We start from the raw sequence: 17962 nt of genomic DNA on the forward strand, positions 1-17962 counted from the left end.
TAAGTGAAATCATACAGTATTTGTCTTTCTGTGCCTGGCTTATTTTACTCAGCACAATGTTGTCAGGTTCATCCATGTGGTGGCATGAGCCAGAATTTCCTTCCTTTTTAAGGTTTCATAATATTCCACTGTATGTATAGAAACCATATTTTGTTTATCTGTTCATCTGTTGGTGGACATCTGGATTGTTTCCACCTCTTGGCTATTGTAAATAATGTCGCTATGAGCTTGGGTGAACAAATATCTCTTGGAGATCCCGTTTTCAATTCTTTTGAATATACCCGTAAGTGGAATCGCTGGATCAGATGGTGGTTCTAGGTTTAATTTTTTGATGAACTGCCATACTGTTTTCCACATCAGCTGCATCATTTAAAATTCTCACCAACACTATACAAGAGTTCCAATTTCTCCACATCCTTGCCAGTATTTATTTTCTGTTTTTTTGATAGTAGCCATCCTAATGGGCAAGAAGTATGTAATAACTCTTATACCAGAAACTATTTTCTTGCTGAAGCTTTCTATTATTATTATTGTAGTAGAATGTAAAAACCCGAATAACTTAGTTTGCCTTAGTTTGCCAATATAATAGGAGATAATTTAGAAATATTTCAAAACTGACAAGGTTTTGACATCTAAATTGTGCATTCATATGCAACCTGTTCTTTTTGCAGATCCCCTGACAGGTAAAACACTGCTTCTCCAGGTGAGTGACGAAAAACCAGGGCTGCCTAGTAGAACAAAAGGCCTGGGACCTTTTCTTATTTTTTGCTCTATCATCCAGGCTGTAGTGCAGTGGCCCAATCTCGGCTCACTGCAATCTCTGCCTCCTGGGTTCAAGGGATTCTCCTGCCTCAGCCTCCTGAGTAGCTGGAAATACAGGAGTGCACCACCACATCCAGCAAATTTTTAAATTTTCAGTAGAGACGGGGTTTCATCATGTTGGCCAGGCTGGTCTTGAACTCTTGACCTCAAGTGATCTGCCTGCCTTGGCCTCCCCAAATGCTGGGATTACAGGTGTGAGCTGCCATACCCAACCAAGGTCTGGGACTTGCTGCTGCAGAGGAAGGGAGGGTGCTGCAGAGGAAGCACAGGGTTGAGGTAGAGTGGAGTCCCAGTGCAAGTCTTCAAGCTGCCAGGGGCTGCTGCCCCGCACTATCTCCAGGCCAAAGGCCCTGAAGCAGACACATGGGCTCCGGTTCTGGCTCTGCCGCCAACTAGCTGCCCAGTTAACTTGTCTGAACTCCTGCAGAAAGGAGAGCAACTGAAAGACTAGGAGTGCTTATGTCCCTGGCGTGCTGGGAAGTTTAGATAAAAGAAGGAACCGAAACTGCCTGGCACTTAGTAAACCATCAGCACGTGTCTGCTGCTATTACTGACTGCATTACCATTTCTGGTCCTTCTCCTGGGCCTGGCTTTCCACATCTAGGCTATGGATTTCGTCAGATTCATTCCACAAATCTTGGGCATCTTCTGGTACCCAGCTCTGGATCAGGACCAGTGACCCTCTCTGCTCCCTTCATTTGCCATGGCTTGGCTCAACTCACCTCCTACTTCTCGTCAGCACCTCGCACTCCTCAATCTCACCAAACACTTCGAAGCGCCTCTTCAGCTCTCGGGAGCTCATGTCGCTGGAGAGATTTTGAATGTACACCACGCGGCCTTCACCCTGCCCGAGAAGGAGGACAGAGAGAGACTTGGTCATTGCCTGGCTTCCTGGGTCCCTCTGGGGGTGGGCTCCCATGGAGTCCTTGTCCTAGTCCATGATGCCTGGCTGAGTGAGCAATGACAGCTGGAGTCAGAGAGGACGATGCCAATCTCTACTCCAGAGGACCTGCCCTTGTTGCGGGGGCGGGTGTTAGAAGGGAAGAGGCCTCCAGGGAAGCCACTGCTTACATGAAGGAAATGAGCAGAGACTGGGGCTGGGAAGGAGGAGGGATTTATCATCATTGATATGCCTGCATATTCAGTAGCTTTTGGACTTACCTTTCAAGTCTGAGCAGGGGAGGTGCTGGGGTAGGGCAAGCACAGGAAGCAGGTTGATTGTGAGTGTGAGAGTGGGCTGGAAGGAAGGGTAATGAGGTGGGGGCATCTGGGATATTGGTTTTGCCTGGGCAAAGTGGCTGAAGCCACAGTATAGACACTGTCACAAAGACGTCACCTTCAGGAGAGTTCCATGCTATGCCAGTGCGTGCCCAGAACAGCCTAGCAGAGGGAAGAAGTGGGAGAAAGTCCAGACTGGAACTCCCCTTTCCCTCCTCTCAGATCTGTGATTTGATCTGGTTGAAGCCACTGCTACTGGACAAGTCACTCTGACCTGCGAGAGAAACTGCAGCCTTGTTCCTGGAAATCTGTGTTCCCATAGGAAAAACACACAGTTTCTTGTCCTGGACAGGCTTGCTCTGGAAACAGGTTATAGCCAGTGATTCTCCAGCCATCCCACCCATGTACTACACATGCCAAGGAAGAAAACCCAGGCGGCGGGTCCACAAACAGGACTCCGTCGTCAACAGTCAGGGGAACTGTACATCCCACAACATACGATGTCCAAGCTCAGCTCAACAGAGAAATCCCCTCCTCCCACTCTCCTTGCAGCTTCTTGAATTCATACAGCTCCTTCCTGCCACTGCTCCAAACACTTGTTCCCCTGAGTCTTCGCTTGGTTGCTCCTTTTCATCAATCAGGGCCCAGCTCCCTGGAGGTGCCCTTCCCTGGCCACCCTATAAACACATCCTCCTCAACAGTCCTGTTTACTTCAGATTGTTAGTAATTGCACATTACTAATTTCACAGTGCTTATCCCAATCTGTAATTACATTGTTTATTCCTTTGTTTATGAGTCTATTATCTCTCTCTCCCTTCTGTTCAGCCAGAAGGGGGGCCTCATCTCTCTTATTCATTGCTGTCCTCCGACGCCCAGAACTGTGCTAGGCCTGTAACTGCTGTATGACCAGACACAGACTCCAAGAAGATTCTCCACACACAGTCCACGGTTTTAAGGACCTGCATGCAGACAGCTGTGTACCTCTAGGGAATGCACACCTCCTGTGTGCCCCTCCTCCCTGAAGTGCCACATCACATGGGAGAGACCCAGCGGGAGTCTGTTTGTCTTTTTTGTGTTTCCATCCTACTTTCCTCCTTCCTTTCTAGTGACATGGCCTAGCTGGCCAGCTCCAGCTCCCCACTCCAGGCCCCTGATGTGTTTTCTCTGTGGGGAGCTTTGCAGTAGGGTCACCAAGCAAAGCCAGAAGGCCAGGGCCTGTGGACTAACTCTGGGAGGGCATTAGGGAGGTGGGTGGGGAGGAAGGGACAGGCTCTCTTGGTCCCTTGGCACTGATCAAGTTGGGGGAACCCTTGGGAAGCACAGGCCCAAATCCCTTACGTACAAATGAGGAAAGTGAGGCTCGGGGTAGCTGGGGGACCTGCCCACGGTCACACAGAAGGTGGTGGCAGGGCTGGCTTGTGACCTGGCCAGCCTGGCTCTGCTCCCCACTACCACAGCCTGCCCACTTGACTCTCTCAAGGCCCCTGATGCTGAGCCCTAAATCACCACCAACAGCACACTCATGGCCAGTCTCTTCACTGAACTTTGCATGGTGCCACCTTTGATGCCCTTTAGTGATCCTTGTGCTCTTCAAATGAGAGAACTATCATTGTCTGCTGCTGCCATAGTCCCTTCTTCCCCAAGCAGAGGCCGAAGACTCAGGGGCTCACCAGCCAGCCTCAAAAGGCTTTGGTCCATGAAGCCCCCACACACTTCCTGTTCATTCCCATTCACTCCAGGCTCTGGGCCCCCAGATCACTTACAATGGCCTTTTCCCGCCGCTTCCTGGCGTGCCGGATACTTGGCGTTCTGTCTGAACACGGCCCTCTGCTCTCACATCTGTCAGTGAACAAGCAAAGCAGAGGCACTCACTCTCGGGAGAGACCATAGGGGTGGGGGCGGATCTGCTCCAGGAGGCAAGGGATGCTTCCTTAGGACTCGTTCACCAGGGCACACGAGCTGGAACTGCCTCCTGCAGAAACCCAGCTTCCTCTTCCGCAACGACGGCCCAGGGCTGTGTGTGGGCCTGAATATCGGGACACATGCCTACTGCCAGTTTCTGGACTGGATCACCGGGAACCACTGTGTTGCTCATTATAACCCCACCCTGTTCTGAGCCTTGCCTCTCTATGCCATTAGGGGTAGAAAAGCCCTTTTGCTTTATTATCTTATTTGATCTGATTGTTTTTTAAACCCCATGAGGTTTTATGTTTTTCCATTTTCCAGATGAAAAATCTGAGGCTCAGGTTTGAGATGGGATTTGCTTAAAGCCAGAAAGCAGAAGTCAGAAGCAGGTCCTTCTGATTCCAGAACCACTGTTCCCTATGGGTTCATGCCTCAGCCAAGCAGCAGCCCCTGGCCATTGCAGCTCCATGCTTCCAGGCTAGCTATCAGGCTCATTAGTCCCATAGCCCGAGCAGGCTCCCAGGTGCCACCCACCTGCGGCCTTCCTGGCCTGCCTGCATGCTGCCCTCACTCATCCAGTCTGAGTCACTGACAAATACAGCACAGAGAACAAGAACACAGGCTTGTGAGTCAGACAGCTTGAGTTTGAATCTTGGCCCCACCGCCTCCCTGTTGGGTGACCTTGGGCCAGTTACACAAGCTCTCTCAACTTCAGTTCTTCATCTATAAAATAGGGATAAGCAATTGTGTCCATCCCTTGGCCATTTGTATTAAATTTAAAAATGCATGTCAATGCTTAGCCCAGGAACTGCTCCGTAAATAATTGCTCTATTTTTCTATGTAACCTCTTTTGAGCCTCAGCTTTCTCATCTATCAATGGGGATAAGCAGCAGATACCTCCAGGTGCACCTGTGAAGCTCTAGTAGGATAATGGAAGGGGAAATTACTTGCAACTTTAAAGGTTACCTAATTATAGTATTATCATCCCTTTTGCAACAGAATTGGTGGACTTTCCCCACCTGAAGAGCTGAGAGTGCCTGGAAGGTATTGTGGAATTCAAGATTTGTGTCGTTAACCCAGCTTAACGTGCTTTCTGTTGCTGTGTGTTTGGTACAGGTCTGGAGAAGGCTGATTAGTGTCTTACCAGGTTTACCAGGTACTGAGCTCAGCCAGGTAGCTGAGCAGGAACCAGGTTACCCAATTAAGTTTCTGTAGTGAGCAGAAAAAGCCAGCCCTGAACCTGGCCCAAAAGCGAGAAGAGAAAAAGGAAAATCCATGGGGGTTTCTAGAGAAGTTCTCAACTCTTCCCAGGCAATTCTATGAATGCAGGCCCAGCCCAAACACCTCTGAGCTGGGCAGGAGAGAAAGGAGGCCAGTGAAGCTCCAGCTTGGGGGATGTATTTCAACATGAAGAGAACCTGGGCAACTGCCTAATGTGGAGATGGAGTGCTTTAGCTCACAGCAAAGCAAGGCTGAAGCCAAATCTTTGACATTGGACCACTGTAGGGCAGAAGCTACCCCCTGGGGAAAGAATGGAGCCAGAAAGAGAGGCTCAGCGAGGTCGGTAGAAGGCAGCTGTGACTGACAAATCCTGGCTTCTACAGTAAGGGCTTGCTGGAGAAATTGCTGCGGACCTCACTTTGAGGAACAAAAAATTTAGGGCTTCTTAACAAGTTTGCGGAGAGCCCACAAACTCCCTAAAATTGAATGCCCAGTTAGATGTGTATGCACATGTTAATGGGGAGATGGGCCTTTGCTTTAATCAGGTTTTCAAACAGTTAAGAACCCTTGTTGTAGATGTATAAATATAAAGCTGAAGTCTTTTTACATTTTATTTAACAAAAAAATTTTTTTTTGCTAGTCCCTTTAGAAGGGAAGAAGAGGTATCTTCACAAGACCTAAATTCTAGTCTCAGAGTATGATATTCTAGCAATGTCATCATTATCACCTGGGGACTTGTTGGAAAGGCCAGTCCCTGCCCCTGCCCCACCCCAGACCTACAGATCAGACACCCGGGTGTGGGCCGGCCAGTGGAGGCCCAACAAATCCTGCAGCAGATTCGGCAGCTGGGCTCCAGCCCGAGAGCAGCATCTAGTGGCCACTCAGCTTCCCCTCAACACAGGGCTGGGGATGATGACACTGACCCTCCTCAAGCCTTCTCCAGGGAGAATCAGGACCCACTGTGATCAGAGAGGAGCAACCAGTACCCTCTGAATCTGCCAAACCTCCATTTTTTCTGCCCAGCTCCCCAGCTGACTTCTGGACTGGCTTCTTCTCCAGTCTGGTTCAGACAGCGAGGATGATACGAGCAAGCGGGCTCATGAGGCATCATCCCTCCACTGAGGTCAAAGCCCTTCGAGGGGCAGCCGACTGGTGAAAGTCACAGCGCAACTCAGCAGGACCCAGAAATCTTATCAATGCTTTATATCCAGGTATTTTCCAGAGCACAGATTAGAATTACACTAATCTTTCTTTTACTTGTAAACATCCCTAGAATTCAAACTGTTGGGGCAGGTATGTTTGCACAAAAACCTATCCATTTTACAAACATAAAAGCAAAAAATACAGATGGATAAGGGACAAGTTCCTTTAGAAGTAAGCCCACAAATAGCCAGGAAGTGGGTTTTCTTTCTTTCTGGAGGCCCGGATGTTTGGGACACGCTCGATTTCACAGACCAGGCTTTGCCTGCCTCCAGGACTCACCCACAACTGCCCCAGAAGACCACCTTTCAAGGCCCCTGACCAAGACATGGGCCACACAGGGAGATGCAGCCTCAGTTTCAGAGCAAGTTTCCCAGGGATCCTCCCTCCTGGGGCTCCTGGCTCCCCGGGAACTGGGATCCTCCACTGCCCGCTCCCTCTCCTGTGGCCCCCTGTTCATACCTAAAGTTCCTTCGAGTGGCTGGTGACCAGGAGTGGCAGGGTGAGGAGCCAGAGCTTGAGCGGCTGCGGGAACAGAGCTGCCGGTTGGCCTTGCTTGGTGGGCTCTGGTAGGGGCAGTGGTCAGAGCAAGTGGGGCTGACCCCTGAGTCCTCTTCTTCATTGTCCTCCTCCTCCTCCCCTTCTTCCTCTTCCTCCTCTGGGAGGAAGCTGCTCTCACCGCTGCTGCTGCTGCTGTCTTCAAAGACAGTGTCATACTCAGGGCTCTTGCAGGAGGCCAGGTCTTCCTCCTCCAGGGCGGACTCCAGCAGCCCAAAGTGTTTGGTGAGGCTGGCGCGGATCTCATGGTCTCTCAGCAGCATGCTGTCCTTGGGTGGGGCGCCAGCATCACAGCTTCTGTCTTCCTCCCTGCCAGGGGCCTGTGCCTCAGCCCGAGGGGCACCCTGCTGGGGCCAGACCTCAAGGTGAACCCCAGACGGCTCCCAGGACCTCAGCACCTTCCTTTGCAGGACGCCTTCTGGTCGGAGCACCTGGCAGTAGTCATGGTCTCCAAAGGAACAGGAGAAGGGACGCTTCTGGCCAGCCTGGGAGGCTGGCTGGGCCGTGGCATGTCGCAGGTGGGACAGGAGCTCAGTCCGCTCCGGGTGCTTCTTTGGCAGCTTGTGGGCAGCCCCTGGGGTGGCCTTGAGTGAGAGGCCCTCAGGGGAGGGGAGGCTGAGAGCTATGTCTTTGCCTAGGCTATGCTTGATGTCCGGTTTGAAGGGATCCTCCTCTGTGGGCTTGTATGGTGGTGTGGTGGGTGGGGTGAGTCCTGCCCGAGGAAGAGGAGAAAGGTAAGATAAAGACAGATCACTTCTCCAAGGGACACCAAGACCCTAAGTTTGGGGCCAAGCACGGTAGCTCTCACCTATAATCCCAACATTTTGGGAGGGCGAGGTGGGTGGATCACTTGAGGCCAGAAGCTTGAGACCAGCCTGGCCAACATAGTGAAATCATGTCTCTACTAAAATACAAAAAAATTAAGCAGGCTTGTTGGTGCATGCCTATAATCTCAGCCACTTGGGAGGCTGAGACATGAGAATTGCTTGAACCCAGGAGGAGAGGGTTGCAGTGAGCCAAGATCATGCCACTGCACTCCAGCCTGGGCAACACAGTAAGACTATGTCTCAAAAAAAAAAAAAGACCCTAGTTTGGGATGGCAATAAAATGGCCAAGTGCCTTTACTCCCCTAACCCAGTGGATGGCAGATATCACTAACTGATCACTGCACTGCTGGCTGAGCCTGGAGGGAGGCTGGGAATCCTTCAATTCTTTGGAGTTGGCATGTGATGAAATCCATTTGCCATCCCTTCTGTGACCTACTAATGGCAGCTGGAACCTCCCAGTCATCCAAATACCTCTTCCTGATCTACGTCCAAATCATTCAACAAACCCTCCCAACTATACCTCTCATATGCCTCTGGCATTTCCCATGACGGACACGGGGCAGGCACCACAGATAAAACTGCCCACCTGGGCTGGGCGTGGTGGCTCACGCCAGTAATGCTGGTTCATTCCCAGTGAGTCTTCTTTATGGTACCTATTGCAATTTGTAATGATCTTCCTTTTCTGTTTGCTTTTTGACTGCCTATAACATAAGCCTCGTGAAGGCAGGCATCTTGTGCATCATTCATTATGTGGCACCTTGCCCATGCATGATGAAAAACTCAGAGATGCACGGGTGTTTTCCTGAAGGCATCTGCCAGTGGAAGCCCCCTGGCTCACCTGCTGTGCCACAGAGCTCCACTGTCAAGGTCTGCTCAAAGCTCTTCTTGCCAAAAGTTGGGTCGCTGGTGGAGGCAGGGAGGACAGAAAGGAAAGAAGCAAGTCAGCAGCAGGCATCCACCTCCCCGCCCATGAAAGGGTCACAGGGAGTGCTGTGACAGGCCCTGGTTCCACTGCCCATGGAAATGGAGCCTGAGATGCATTCGCTCTGGGGGAAACCCCATCCCGGCTGTTAGAGGAATTCAAGCTGCACAGCTCTTTTAGGAGACACAGGCAAGGTTCACTGGGGGGTAAACAGAGGACGAGTGTTGTCAGCCTCCTTATTTTATAGAGGGAGCAACTGAGGCCCAGAAGGAGGAAGGGACTTGCTGAAAGCCACAGGGCACTGTCAGAAACGAACTCTTTTCAGGGCCCCCAAGAGGACAGGTTATGAAATGGCCCGAGGCCTTTCCTCTGGCCTGCAAAAGTTAGTTTCTAAAAACCAACTCCCTTCTAAAGGAGCCCAGCTCCTGAGGGTCCCAGATGACAATCAGGGCACAGGGTGTGGGACCAGGGCCAGGCATGGGGGCTGATGAACCCCCCATCACCATCAACACACACATCCAACAAGACAAAATCTCATGGAATAATACACCAATAATTTCTAAAAATCTACCTTTGTGACAAGGCCAGCATGAGGCACCTGGGAGAGTCTGAAAAGAAGACAAAGAAAAATAAGATTCCCCAACATGGTATCACTAGCAGATGTTTCCCCTCTGAAGGAGACCCCAGGCCTCCACTGGTGCCAAGCACAGCTGCCCTTTGGGCAGGTGACCAAACACCTCTGCCACTTTTAGAGAAGGGCACAACAACTCAAATCCACCTTCCATCCCAGTCTCAGCTGGGAGAGCTACTTGATTTTGCAGGAAGTACAAACAGGTGCAAGGGTGACCCCTTCTGGCTAAACGTGTAGCACAGTGAGGAAGAACTTGACTCCAAGTCCCACTGCTGTGAGCTCTGGACAGACAGCCCTGCATAGGGCCCATCATTAAGTAGCTCTGTGCCTGAGTTTCTGTATCATAAAATAGAGACAATGACAGTCCCTACCAGAGAGGCTTCTTGTGAGGACTCAATAGGGACAATCTGTTATCTAAGACCAGTGCCAGCATGGTAAGTACACAGTGGCTGTTGTTATCATTACTGCTATTAGCAGCATTTAAAACTCTAGCTGCATCGTGGAGCTGAACTTAATAGCCTTATGCTTCTGTCACATCATCCCCAGTGAGTTTTCTTTACAGTACCTATTGCAATTTGTAATTATCCTCCTTTTCTGTTTACTTTTTGACTGCCTGCTTAATTCATTAAGTGGCACCTTGCCCGTGCAAGATGAAAAACTCAGAGATGCATGGGTGTTCTTCTGAAGATCTGCTCCAACTAGCCCAAAGAAAAGCTGAAAGCCAGGGAGGGGAAGGGACTTGTCCAAACCCACATAACACTTTGTTGGGGATGGGGACTTGAACACAGGGCTCCTGGCTCCCAGAGCAGTGGGGCATGCTGCACCCCATCCCTGCCCCCTCTTCGCAGACCACCAACTCTGACTACCTCTGGGAGGGAGCTGCGGGCAGCTGGGGTCCTCATCCATGTCCCCACACCCACTCTCACAGGGGCTCTCCAGGGCAGGGATCTGGGGTCCCCGTAGGAGCTGCTGTTCTTGGCCACTGTCCTCGTCCGTGGGGCTGCCCAGCTCCCGCTCTATGTCGTAGGCCTTGGGAGCCAGGCACAGTGAGGGCAGAGCACCTTGGGGCTCCGAGGGGACCAGCGGCTCATCTGCAAATGTCAGCCAGGGGCCCAGCTCAGGGTTCAGTCTCCGAGAACGCCGCACGGGGCACACAGAGCTCTCCAGCTTCCTCCCCAGCTTCGTCCATGGCAGGCCTCGGCCTGGCCTTTTCCTGCCCCACTCCTCCTCCTCCTCTTTTTCTTCTTCCTCTTCCTCCTCCTCTTCTTCCTCGTCTTCCTCCTCCTGCTGCTGCAGTCTCGCAGGCCGGCGGACCTCCCCTTTCACCTCCAGCCGCAGTGGGCGCAGGCTTGGTCTGGGCCCGGTGCTCTTGGGTGAAGCTGCGATCCTCACCTCCTCCACCGAGGATGGGCGACCAGGGGAGGCCTGACTGTCTTTGGGGGGCCTGGGCCTTGACCGAGGTGTGAGGGAGGCATAGACAGGAGTGGCCAGACGGTAGGGTTTGCTGACGTCACAGAGCACGTCTTGAGCCAGAAGTTCCCTCAGAATGGAGAACTCAGCCCAGGAGGCTTTGGAGGGGTGCCGGGACCAGGGCCGGGATCTGACCTGCTGGGAGGGGTTGCTGCAGGCCTTGGGGAGTGGCTCAGGGGCCTGTGGGGGCAGCTTCCTCTGGGGGAGGCAGTAGGTGTGCATGTAGCGAATGAGTTGCACCATCGCCTGCATGTCTTCCTGGGAAACTGGGGCACCGGGGTCTGCCCTGCCCAGAGCTAGGGAGTCCCGGGGAGAGGCTGGAGCTGGCTGGGGGCTCGGGCAGTCCTCACCCGGCTCCTTGTCCTCCTTGGCAGGGAGCCGGGGACTCTGGAGGCATGGTGGCTGCAGACCCCTATTCTGCAGGCAGCACTGTGCCGAGGTGAGGTGCTTATGCAGTTCTGTACAACTTCGGCTCTGAGACTGTGTCATGGAAGCCTTCTTGTCTTGGGTGCTGTCCACCTAGAGAGGGAGAGAGGCCAGAGTGAGGAAGGAGGCCCAAACACTCCTCCCATGTGTCTCATCCGCATGGCCACTCGCTGGCCCATTGTGTCTCACCTGGATCATAGGAACAGCCAGGTTTCCTTCATTCCATCCCCAGCTTCCCACACAGAGCCAGGCACCTGGCTGTGCTCAGTGGATGAGGAATGAAGGAATGACCAGCCTCCTAACAGCTCTCCCAGCCATGGAATTTCGCCCCTGCAGACCCTTCCAGATTCACTGACAAAGCCCCACTCTGACCATTCCATCCCCCTGCTCCATACCCTTCAGCCAAGAGCCGGGCAGTAGGTTCATGGTAGCCTGGGGCTGGGTGTAGGAAGGACTTGCTACAAATGAGCACTGGGGGATTCATCGATCTCGGCCCACTGCAACCTCTGCTTCCCAGGTTCAAGCGATCCTCCTGCCTCAGCCTCCCAAGTAGTTGGGATTACAGGCATGCATCACCATACCCGGCTAATTTTTTGTATTTTTGAGTAGAGACAAGGTTTCACCATGTTGGCCAGGCTGGTCTTGAACTCCTGAGCTCAAGTGATCCTCCCGCCTCAGCCTCCCAAAGTGCTGGGATTACAGGCGTGAGCCACCGCGACCAGCCTGAATGATGGATATGTTCTAAAACTGGATAATGGTCACAATTGCATGGCTATAAGTTTACTAAAAGTCATAGAATTGTACTTTTACAATAGGTGGCTTTTATGTATGTAAATTGCACTTCAATAAAGTTTAAAAAAACAAAAAATTCAGTAGCTCCTAGTGCCCACAGGATAAAGGGGGAGGCTCCATGGCTGGGTGTCTGAGGTCCTCTGCACTCGCACCAGCCAACCTCTCCAGTCTTATTTGCCCCGCTTGTCCACACTGGGGCTTTCCCCCCAAGTGTGACTCATCGTTGTGCTGGGACTTTCTAGCAATGGCTGTCAGATGCATCTCACCTCTCTGGGGAGCTTCCTAGGCTCCCAGAGGGCAAACAGCTGGCTCACAATGGGGCGTGGCTGCTGCCCCTTCAACAGAATGAGGCACGACAGGGTGGACCTTTGTTTCAGGAGGGTCGGCCAGGACAAATAGGGAGGGAGCATAGGGACTCATTCCCCAGAGAAGCCCCAGCAAGGGAGAGGCTCCTACACTGAGCTGCTGTCTGAGAGGACCCGATTCTGCCTCTGAGGATGTAGGATTGTATGCAACAGTTCCCAGGAGGAGGGGCCAGGGCCAGGAAGAGGAGGGGTTGTGTGTAGCCTTTGAGGACAGGACCCCTTGAAAAACACCTGTTACACCTCTCCTTGTTAGGCTTGAAAGATGGGGCTCAAGGAGGAAAAGGGATGTTCTTTGACCCCGGATGTCTATGACAGAACTTTAAACTCTCCAATGGGCTCCCTGAGGGGGGAAAAAAAATCCAAACTATTTACTGTGGCCTCCACAACCAGCGCAATCTTGCGTTTTGGTCTGTCACACTGTTGGAATACAGTCCTCTGAAGGCTGGCCACACTTTCCTCATCCTTGCTCTAACCTGCATTAACATCTACCAGTGTCTGGAACACTGAAGTGTGAGAAAGTCCAGGGCTCCTTCTAGAAAACCCTAAACTAGGCTGGATCTCCAGAAGCAGTGCCCAGGACACCAGCTACAAGGGCTGTGGGAGGAGCGGGAAGAGATACTGGAAGTTGATTGAACTCGCTATCCTCCACCAGAGCTGAAGGCTGCAGCCCCAACAGACACCTGTGGCAGATTTGGGGGCATGTGAAGAAATACCTTGACACAAGGCCGTTGACTTTTAGATCTGAGGCCTGCCTGGCGCCAGGCGGTCCCTTCCTTCTGGGTGTCAGAGCTTGATGTTGGGTAGGATGTGGCCAGGAGGAGCTTCTGCAGCTGAGGGAAAAGCAGAGAGGACAGGAGCCGGGGCTCAGCCACAGCCAGAGGACATGGACTGCATGGCCAGCCCCTCAGGACTGACCTTGGGCATCACAGGACCACAGGGAGAACACAGGGTGGGCATTCCATGACCTGGGATGATGATCCCAAGATACTAGGTGCAGATGGCAGATTGTCTTAACAATCCCGAACACACATAAGTATCCTAATAACATACAAATCCTTTTCAGAGTTAATAACCCCAGGGAATAGCTATGACTTTGAAAAAACTCAAGCAAGTCTTGGGTAATGTCTGTCTATTCTACTGTTAAAATATTATGATACAGTTTTATTGGGACATTCTGAGTGCACACACACACACACGCACACACACAATCTGGAAGGTTAGGTACCAAAATGATTCTCTGGTGTGGGATTCTAGCTGATTTCCCTTTTGTTCTTCTTGTTTATTCATATTACCTCTAAAAATTAATTTCTTAAATTAAGCAAGGTAATACTTGTAAATGGTTAAAAAAAAAAAAAAAAGACACATCACAAATACTAAAGGGCAGACAATTAAAAGCAAGTCTCTCTCTTGCCCAAAGTCCCTTTCTCCCTCCTACAGGCAACTCCACTAACTACTTTCCGGTGAACCTATCATGAGGTGGGCTTTCATTATACAAGAATATGTATGTAGTCATTACCTCCAACCCACCCTGTTGTTTTGTTTTGTTTTTTTTGAGACACAGTCTCTGTCACCCAAGCTGGAGTGCAGTGGCAGGATCTCGGCTCACTGCAACCTCCACCCCCTGGGTTCAAGCGATTCTCCTGCCTCAGCCTCCCAAGTAGCTGGGATTACAGGCATCTGCCACCACACCCAGCTAATTTTTGTATTTTCATAGAGATGGGGTTTTACCATGTTGGTGAGGCTGGTCTCAAACTCCTGACCTTAAGCGATCTGCCCGCCTCGGCCTCCCAAAGTGCTGAGATTACAGGCGTGAGCCACTGTGCCTGGCCCTACCCTGTTGTTTTTACACAAGTGGAAGACTACACTTAAGCTTGTTTGGCTTATTTTTTCTTTTCTATAAAAATTGTAAAAGCTCTTCTGCTTCTGCACCCTGAGGGCAGGTACAGAGTGTACCTGAGCTGAGAGAGCAGGCAGTTGAATACATCTGGATTTTCCGCCGGAGATCCTAGCCAAGCTTGAGAACAAACTGAGAACGATCATGAGATTTTAGTACAGCAAGGAGAGTTTCCCTGGGAAACGTGCCACCCCAAGTCACTCCAACAAGGAATGCCAAAGGCCCACGAGCCAGAGAAAAGGCTCCACACTCTTGAGGAGCCACAGGATCCTGGCTACCCCACCTACACCCCAAACCAGCACCCACATGTTTGTGACTTTTTCAATGGGAAAGGATCCTAGGACTGGGGGAAAGAGACCTCATTCTAGCCTGGCTCGGGCCCGGTGCACTGTGAGAGCCTTGATTCCTCCATTGGTATAATGAGCAGGGGCAGGGAGACTACATGGCTGGATTAAAACCTCTTTATTTGACTCTAAGAATATGACAGAAGTTGCTGACCTCAGAAAATCACACAGACACACAGAGGTCCACATGATCCTAGCTCACTGAGGCCTCACATTCCTGGGTTTAGGCAATCCTCCTACCGCAGCCTCCAGAGTAGCTGGGACTACAGGCACGTGCCACCATATCGGGCTAATTAAAAAAAAAAAAATCATAGAGATGGATCTTCCTATGTTGCCCAGGCTGGTCTCAAACTCCTGGCTTTAAGGGATCCTCCCACTCAGCCTCCCAAAGTGTTGAGATTACAGGTATGAGCCACTGTGCCCGGCCCCTCAGGGCCCTTCCAGGTCTCCATCGGTATGCAGGGAGTCTAGACTCCTGTGTGCCTTGCACAATGGCTGAAACAGAGGCACTCAATAAGCATGTAGGCAATGAAGGTAATCTAAGGCATGGGAGGGAAACAACCTTTGACCAGCAGGGGTCGCGCTTTGCCTCTTTAAGGTTTGGTTCCTCTCCAAAGGCCCCGTGCAGAAATGGCACTAGAATGCTTGTTACCACTAATGATTGTACCAGAAGTATTAGTTCACATTTACTGAGCAACTCTATGTGCCAGGCACTGTTCTAAGTGCTTTATGTGTATTATCTGCTGTAATCCTCCTAATAGCCTTTGACATAGGCACTATGATTAACCCCACTTGATAGATCAGGAAGCCGAGGCTTAGAGAGGTTCAGGATGTATGCCTAAGGGATATCCAAGTACTAAATGGCAGGTCTGGGATTCAAACCTAGGTGCTTCGATTCCAGTCTGAAAGGAGGCAGGACCCCCTCTCAGCAGGAGCCATAATGTGGGACTGAACATACTCTGTGCCTGGCATGGTGGGTGCTTCACGCTGCTTTGGGGAACTTGAAGGCAGTGGGAAGGAACGGAAAGGGTCCTAGACTAGGAGTGAATACCTGAGTTCTAGTCTTTGCTGGCACACTGACTTGCTGTGGAGATACCCTCCCCACTCTGGGCCACAGTTTTTCCAGAGCTGGGCTTGAGGGTCACCAAGGGCCGTTCTAGCTCAAACTCTCCATAACCTAAGAACCCTCCCGGCTCCAACAGGCTCTGATTTTCTAGCTGAGTCCCGCCAGCCTCCAGGAGCCACAGCACCAAGGGAGGGGCCCAAGACAGGCTGAGCAAAGCTAGACTTCACACTCCAGGACAGATCAGCTATGGGTGCTCTCAGCCTGGATTGAGAGCAACTGTTTCCAGTAACTTCTGAGTTCCAGACTCCTTTGAAAATCTGATAAAATCTGATCTTCTCCCTAGAAAGCTGCTATTCCATGTGCACATTTCCACATTCCGCACACACTAACACAGCATTTAACTTCTGCTGCTGGAAGTGTAAACCAGTCCAACCTCTTTGGAGGGCAATCTGGAAGTATCTGCTTAAACTGGAAAATCACAGATCCATAGACCTAGGAATTTCATTTTTAAGAATTTGTCCATTTATATGTCACAAAGGCCTGTATAAGAACAGTTACTGTGCCACTGCTTGTAATGAGGAAGGAGTTGAAACAACACAAATACCCAACAGGGGAACCAGTGAAACCCTACCACGGAACATTACACAGCCAACACAAAGAATGAAACAGAGCTCTACATGCTCATGTGGAAGAGCTTCCAAGACACACAGTTAATCGTGAAAGCAAGGTGCAGAGCCCTGTCTAATGTAGACTCCCTTTTGTAGTAAAATCTTTTAAAAGGTAGAAGAGGAAAGTCACATAACAGATCAGTAACCATGGTTACCTCTGGGACAGGAAAAAGCAAGAGAGAGGGGGCTAAGGAGGTTTTGCTTTTAACTGTCCACTTTTACTACCTGGATTTTTACCATGTGTGTGCAATCTTCAGGAAAATGTTTTGCATATAATTTCAAGGATTTAACACATAACTTGGTCAATCCCTAAAGTACCAAAGAGCGTAGAGAATGCAGGTGAAGCCTCTGTCGTTAGTTCCTCCGTCTAGGTGGGAAAGGTTAAGCCCAGGGGGGCCTCCCACCTTCAGCCCACGCTGTCTGCTATGATCAATATTGCCAGTGATGCACGGAGTCCCCTGCAGGGCTGGAGCGGATTGCTCTGCACCCCATGCCCTGAACCAGAAACCTAATCCCAGGCTGCAACCATCACTTCTGCTGTAAGTAGGTTCTCACCAGTGAGAGCTCGTCCACCTCAGGGGCTGGGGCCGAGGGCTTCTCCGGGGCAGGGCTGGGGGGCGCAGATGAGGGGGCAGGCGAAGCTGAGGTGCATGATAGAGCGTCTCCACCATCCAGGGCTGGGAAGGCAGCCAGACCCACGTCATCTTCAGGGATGTCATCCAGGGTCTTGGTGAGCTCTGCCAGGAGGGCCTCATTCTCACTGTCAATCTGGAGTGAGGAGGGCAGGAGGGCCAAAAAGGCAGATGGGGAGATGGTTAGTCACCACCTTAGATTCAGTCTCCACGGTGGACACCGGCTCTGCCCAGCCGGCTGGCCCACCATCACCCTCCTGCCATATCCTCCCCTCTGCCCCCCCCAGCAGAGCTGCTCAGTATTCCTGGCATAGCAGATGCCCAATAAATGTGTTATTGACTCCAAGAATCCCAGAATTTTATGAACAGGCAGTAGGTGATAACGGAAAGGGCCCTGCCTGGGAGTCTCACTCTGGGCTCTGCTGCTTATCACACACCTGGGCACAGGGCTGTCCACCTGAGTGACGCCTACCTCCCCCACCAAGGACAGAGGCTGGCCTACCACACTGGTAGCAGCAACCCGTTGCAGCCCCTCAGACCCTGGGGTCCAGGCAGAGTGAAGGCCAGAAGCTCCAGGGTTCAACCATGACAATAATAACCACAGCAGTGATGAGGCAGCTATCATTTCTCTGTGGGTTCCCAGAGCTTACTCTCCTTATTCACTCCTGAGGAGGTAGCAACTATGGTGATTAAACACTCGGGCTCTGGAGCTGGGGCTGGACCCCAGGTCCCATACTTAGCAACTGTGGGCCCTCAGGCAAGTTAGTTTTCTCATCTATCAAGTGGGATAACACACAGCACACATTTCCTAAGGTTACTGCTGAGGACTAGATGAGTAAACTTAGGTAAGATGCTTAGAAAATGGTGCCTGGCACAAAATAAAAGCACCTGCTACTGTGATGACTGTGACTACTACCACTACCACTGCTAGTGCTGCTACTGTTACACGATTTCTGCCATGACGATGATGATGATGACGGTGGTGGCAGTGGTAGTAACTG

General features: G+C 51.3%; 1 protein-coding gene across 12 annotated transcripts in view; it reads right to left on the bottom strand.

Annotated features, from left to right (window-relative positions):
* The window catches only part of PPARGC1B (PPARG coactivator 1 beta), a 147311-nt gene that overhangs the window by 34726 nt on the left and 94623 nt on the right, over positions 1-17962 (bottom strand). For 7 of the 12 annotated variants that reach the window (XR_010121854.1, XM_063643207.1, XM_055285658.2 and 4 more), the window contains exons 3-10: positions 16885-17097; positions 13071-13187; positions 10171-11293; positions 9245-9281; positions 8590-8654; positions 6829-7636; positions 3804-3879; positions 1545-1666 (exon numbers count right to left, since the gene is read on the bottom strand). Coding sequence is in view for 9 of the 12 variants with exons in the window: in XM_063643207.1 (XP_063499277.1) it covers positions 1545-1666; positions 3804-3879; positions 6829-7636; positions 8590-8654; positions 9245-9281; positions 10171-11293; positions 13071-13187; positions 16885-17097 (2561 nt within the window). In the remaining 3 variants the exon portion in view is untranslated. The remainder of the gene's footprint in view (positions 1-1544; positions 1667-3803; positions 3880-6828; positions 7637-8589; positions 8655-9244; positions 9282-10170; positions 11294-13070; positions 13188-16884; positions 17098-17962) is intronic. The other 5 variants (XR_010121855.1, XM_063643208.1, XR_010121856.1 and 2 more) reach the window with 4 other exon arrangements.

Source organism: Symphalangus syndactylus, chromosome 7 (assembly GCF_028878055.3).
Source record: "Symphalangus syndactylus isolate Jambi chromosome 7, NHGRI_mSymSyn1-v2.1_pri, whole genome shotgun sequence".
NCBI classification, from domain to species: domain Eukaryota; kingdom Metazoa; phylum Chordata; class Mammalia; order Primates; family Hylobatidae; genus Symphalangus; species Symphalangus syndactylus.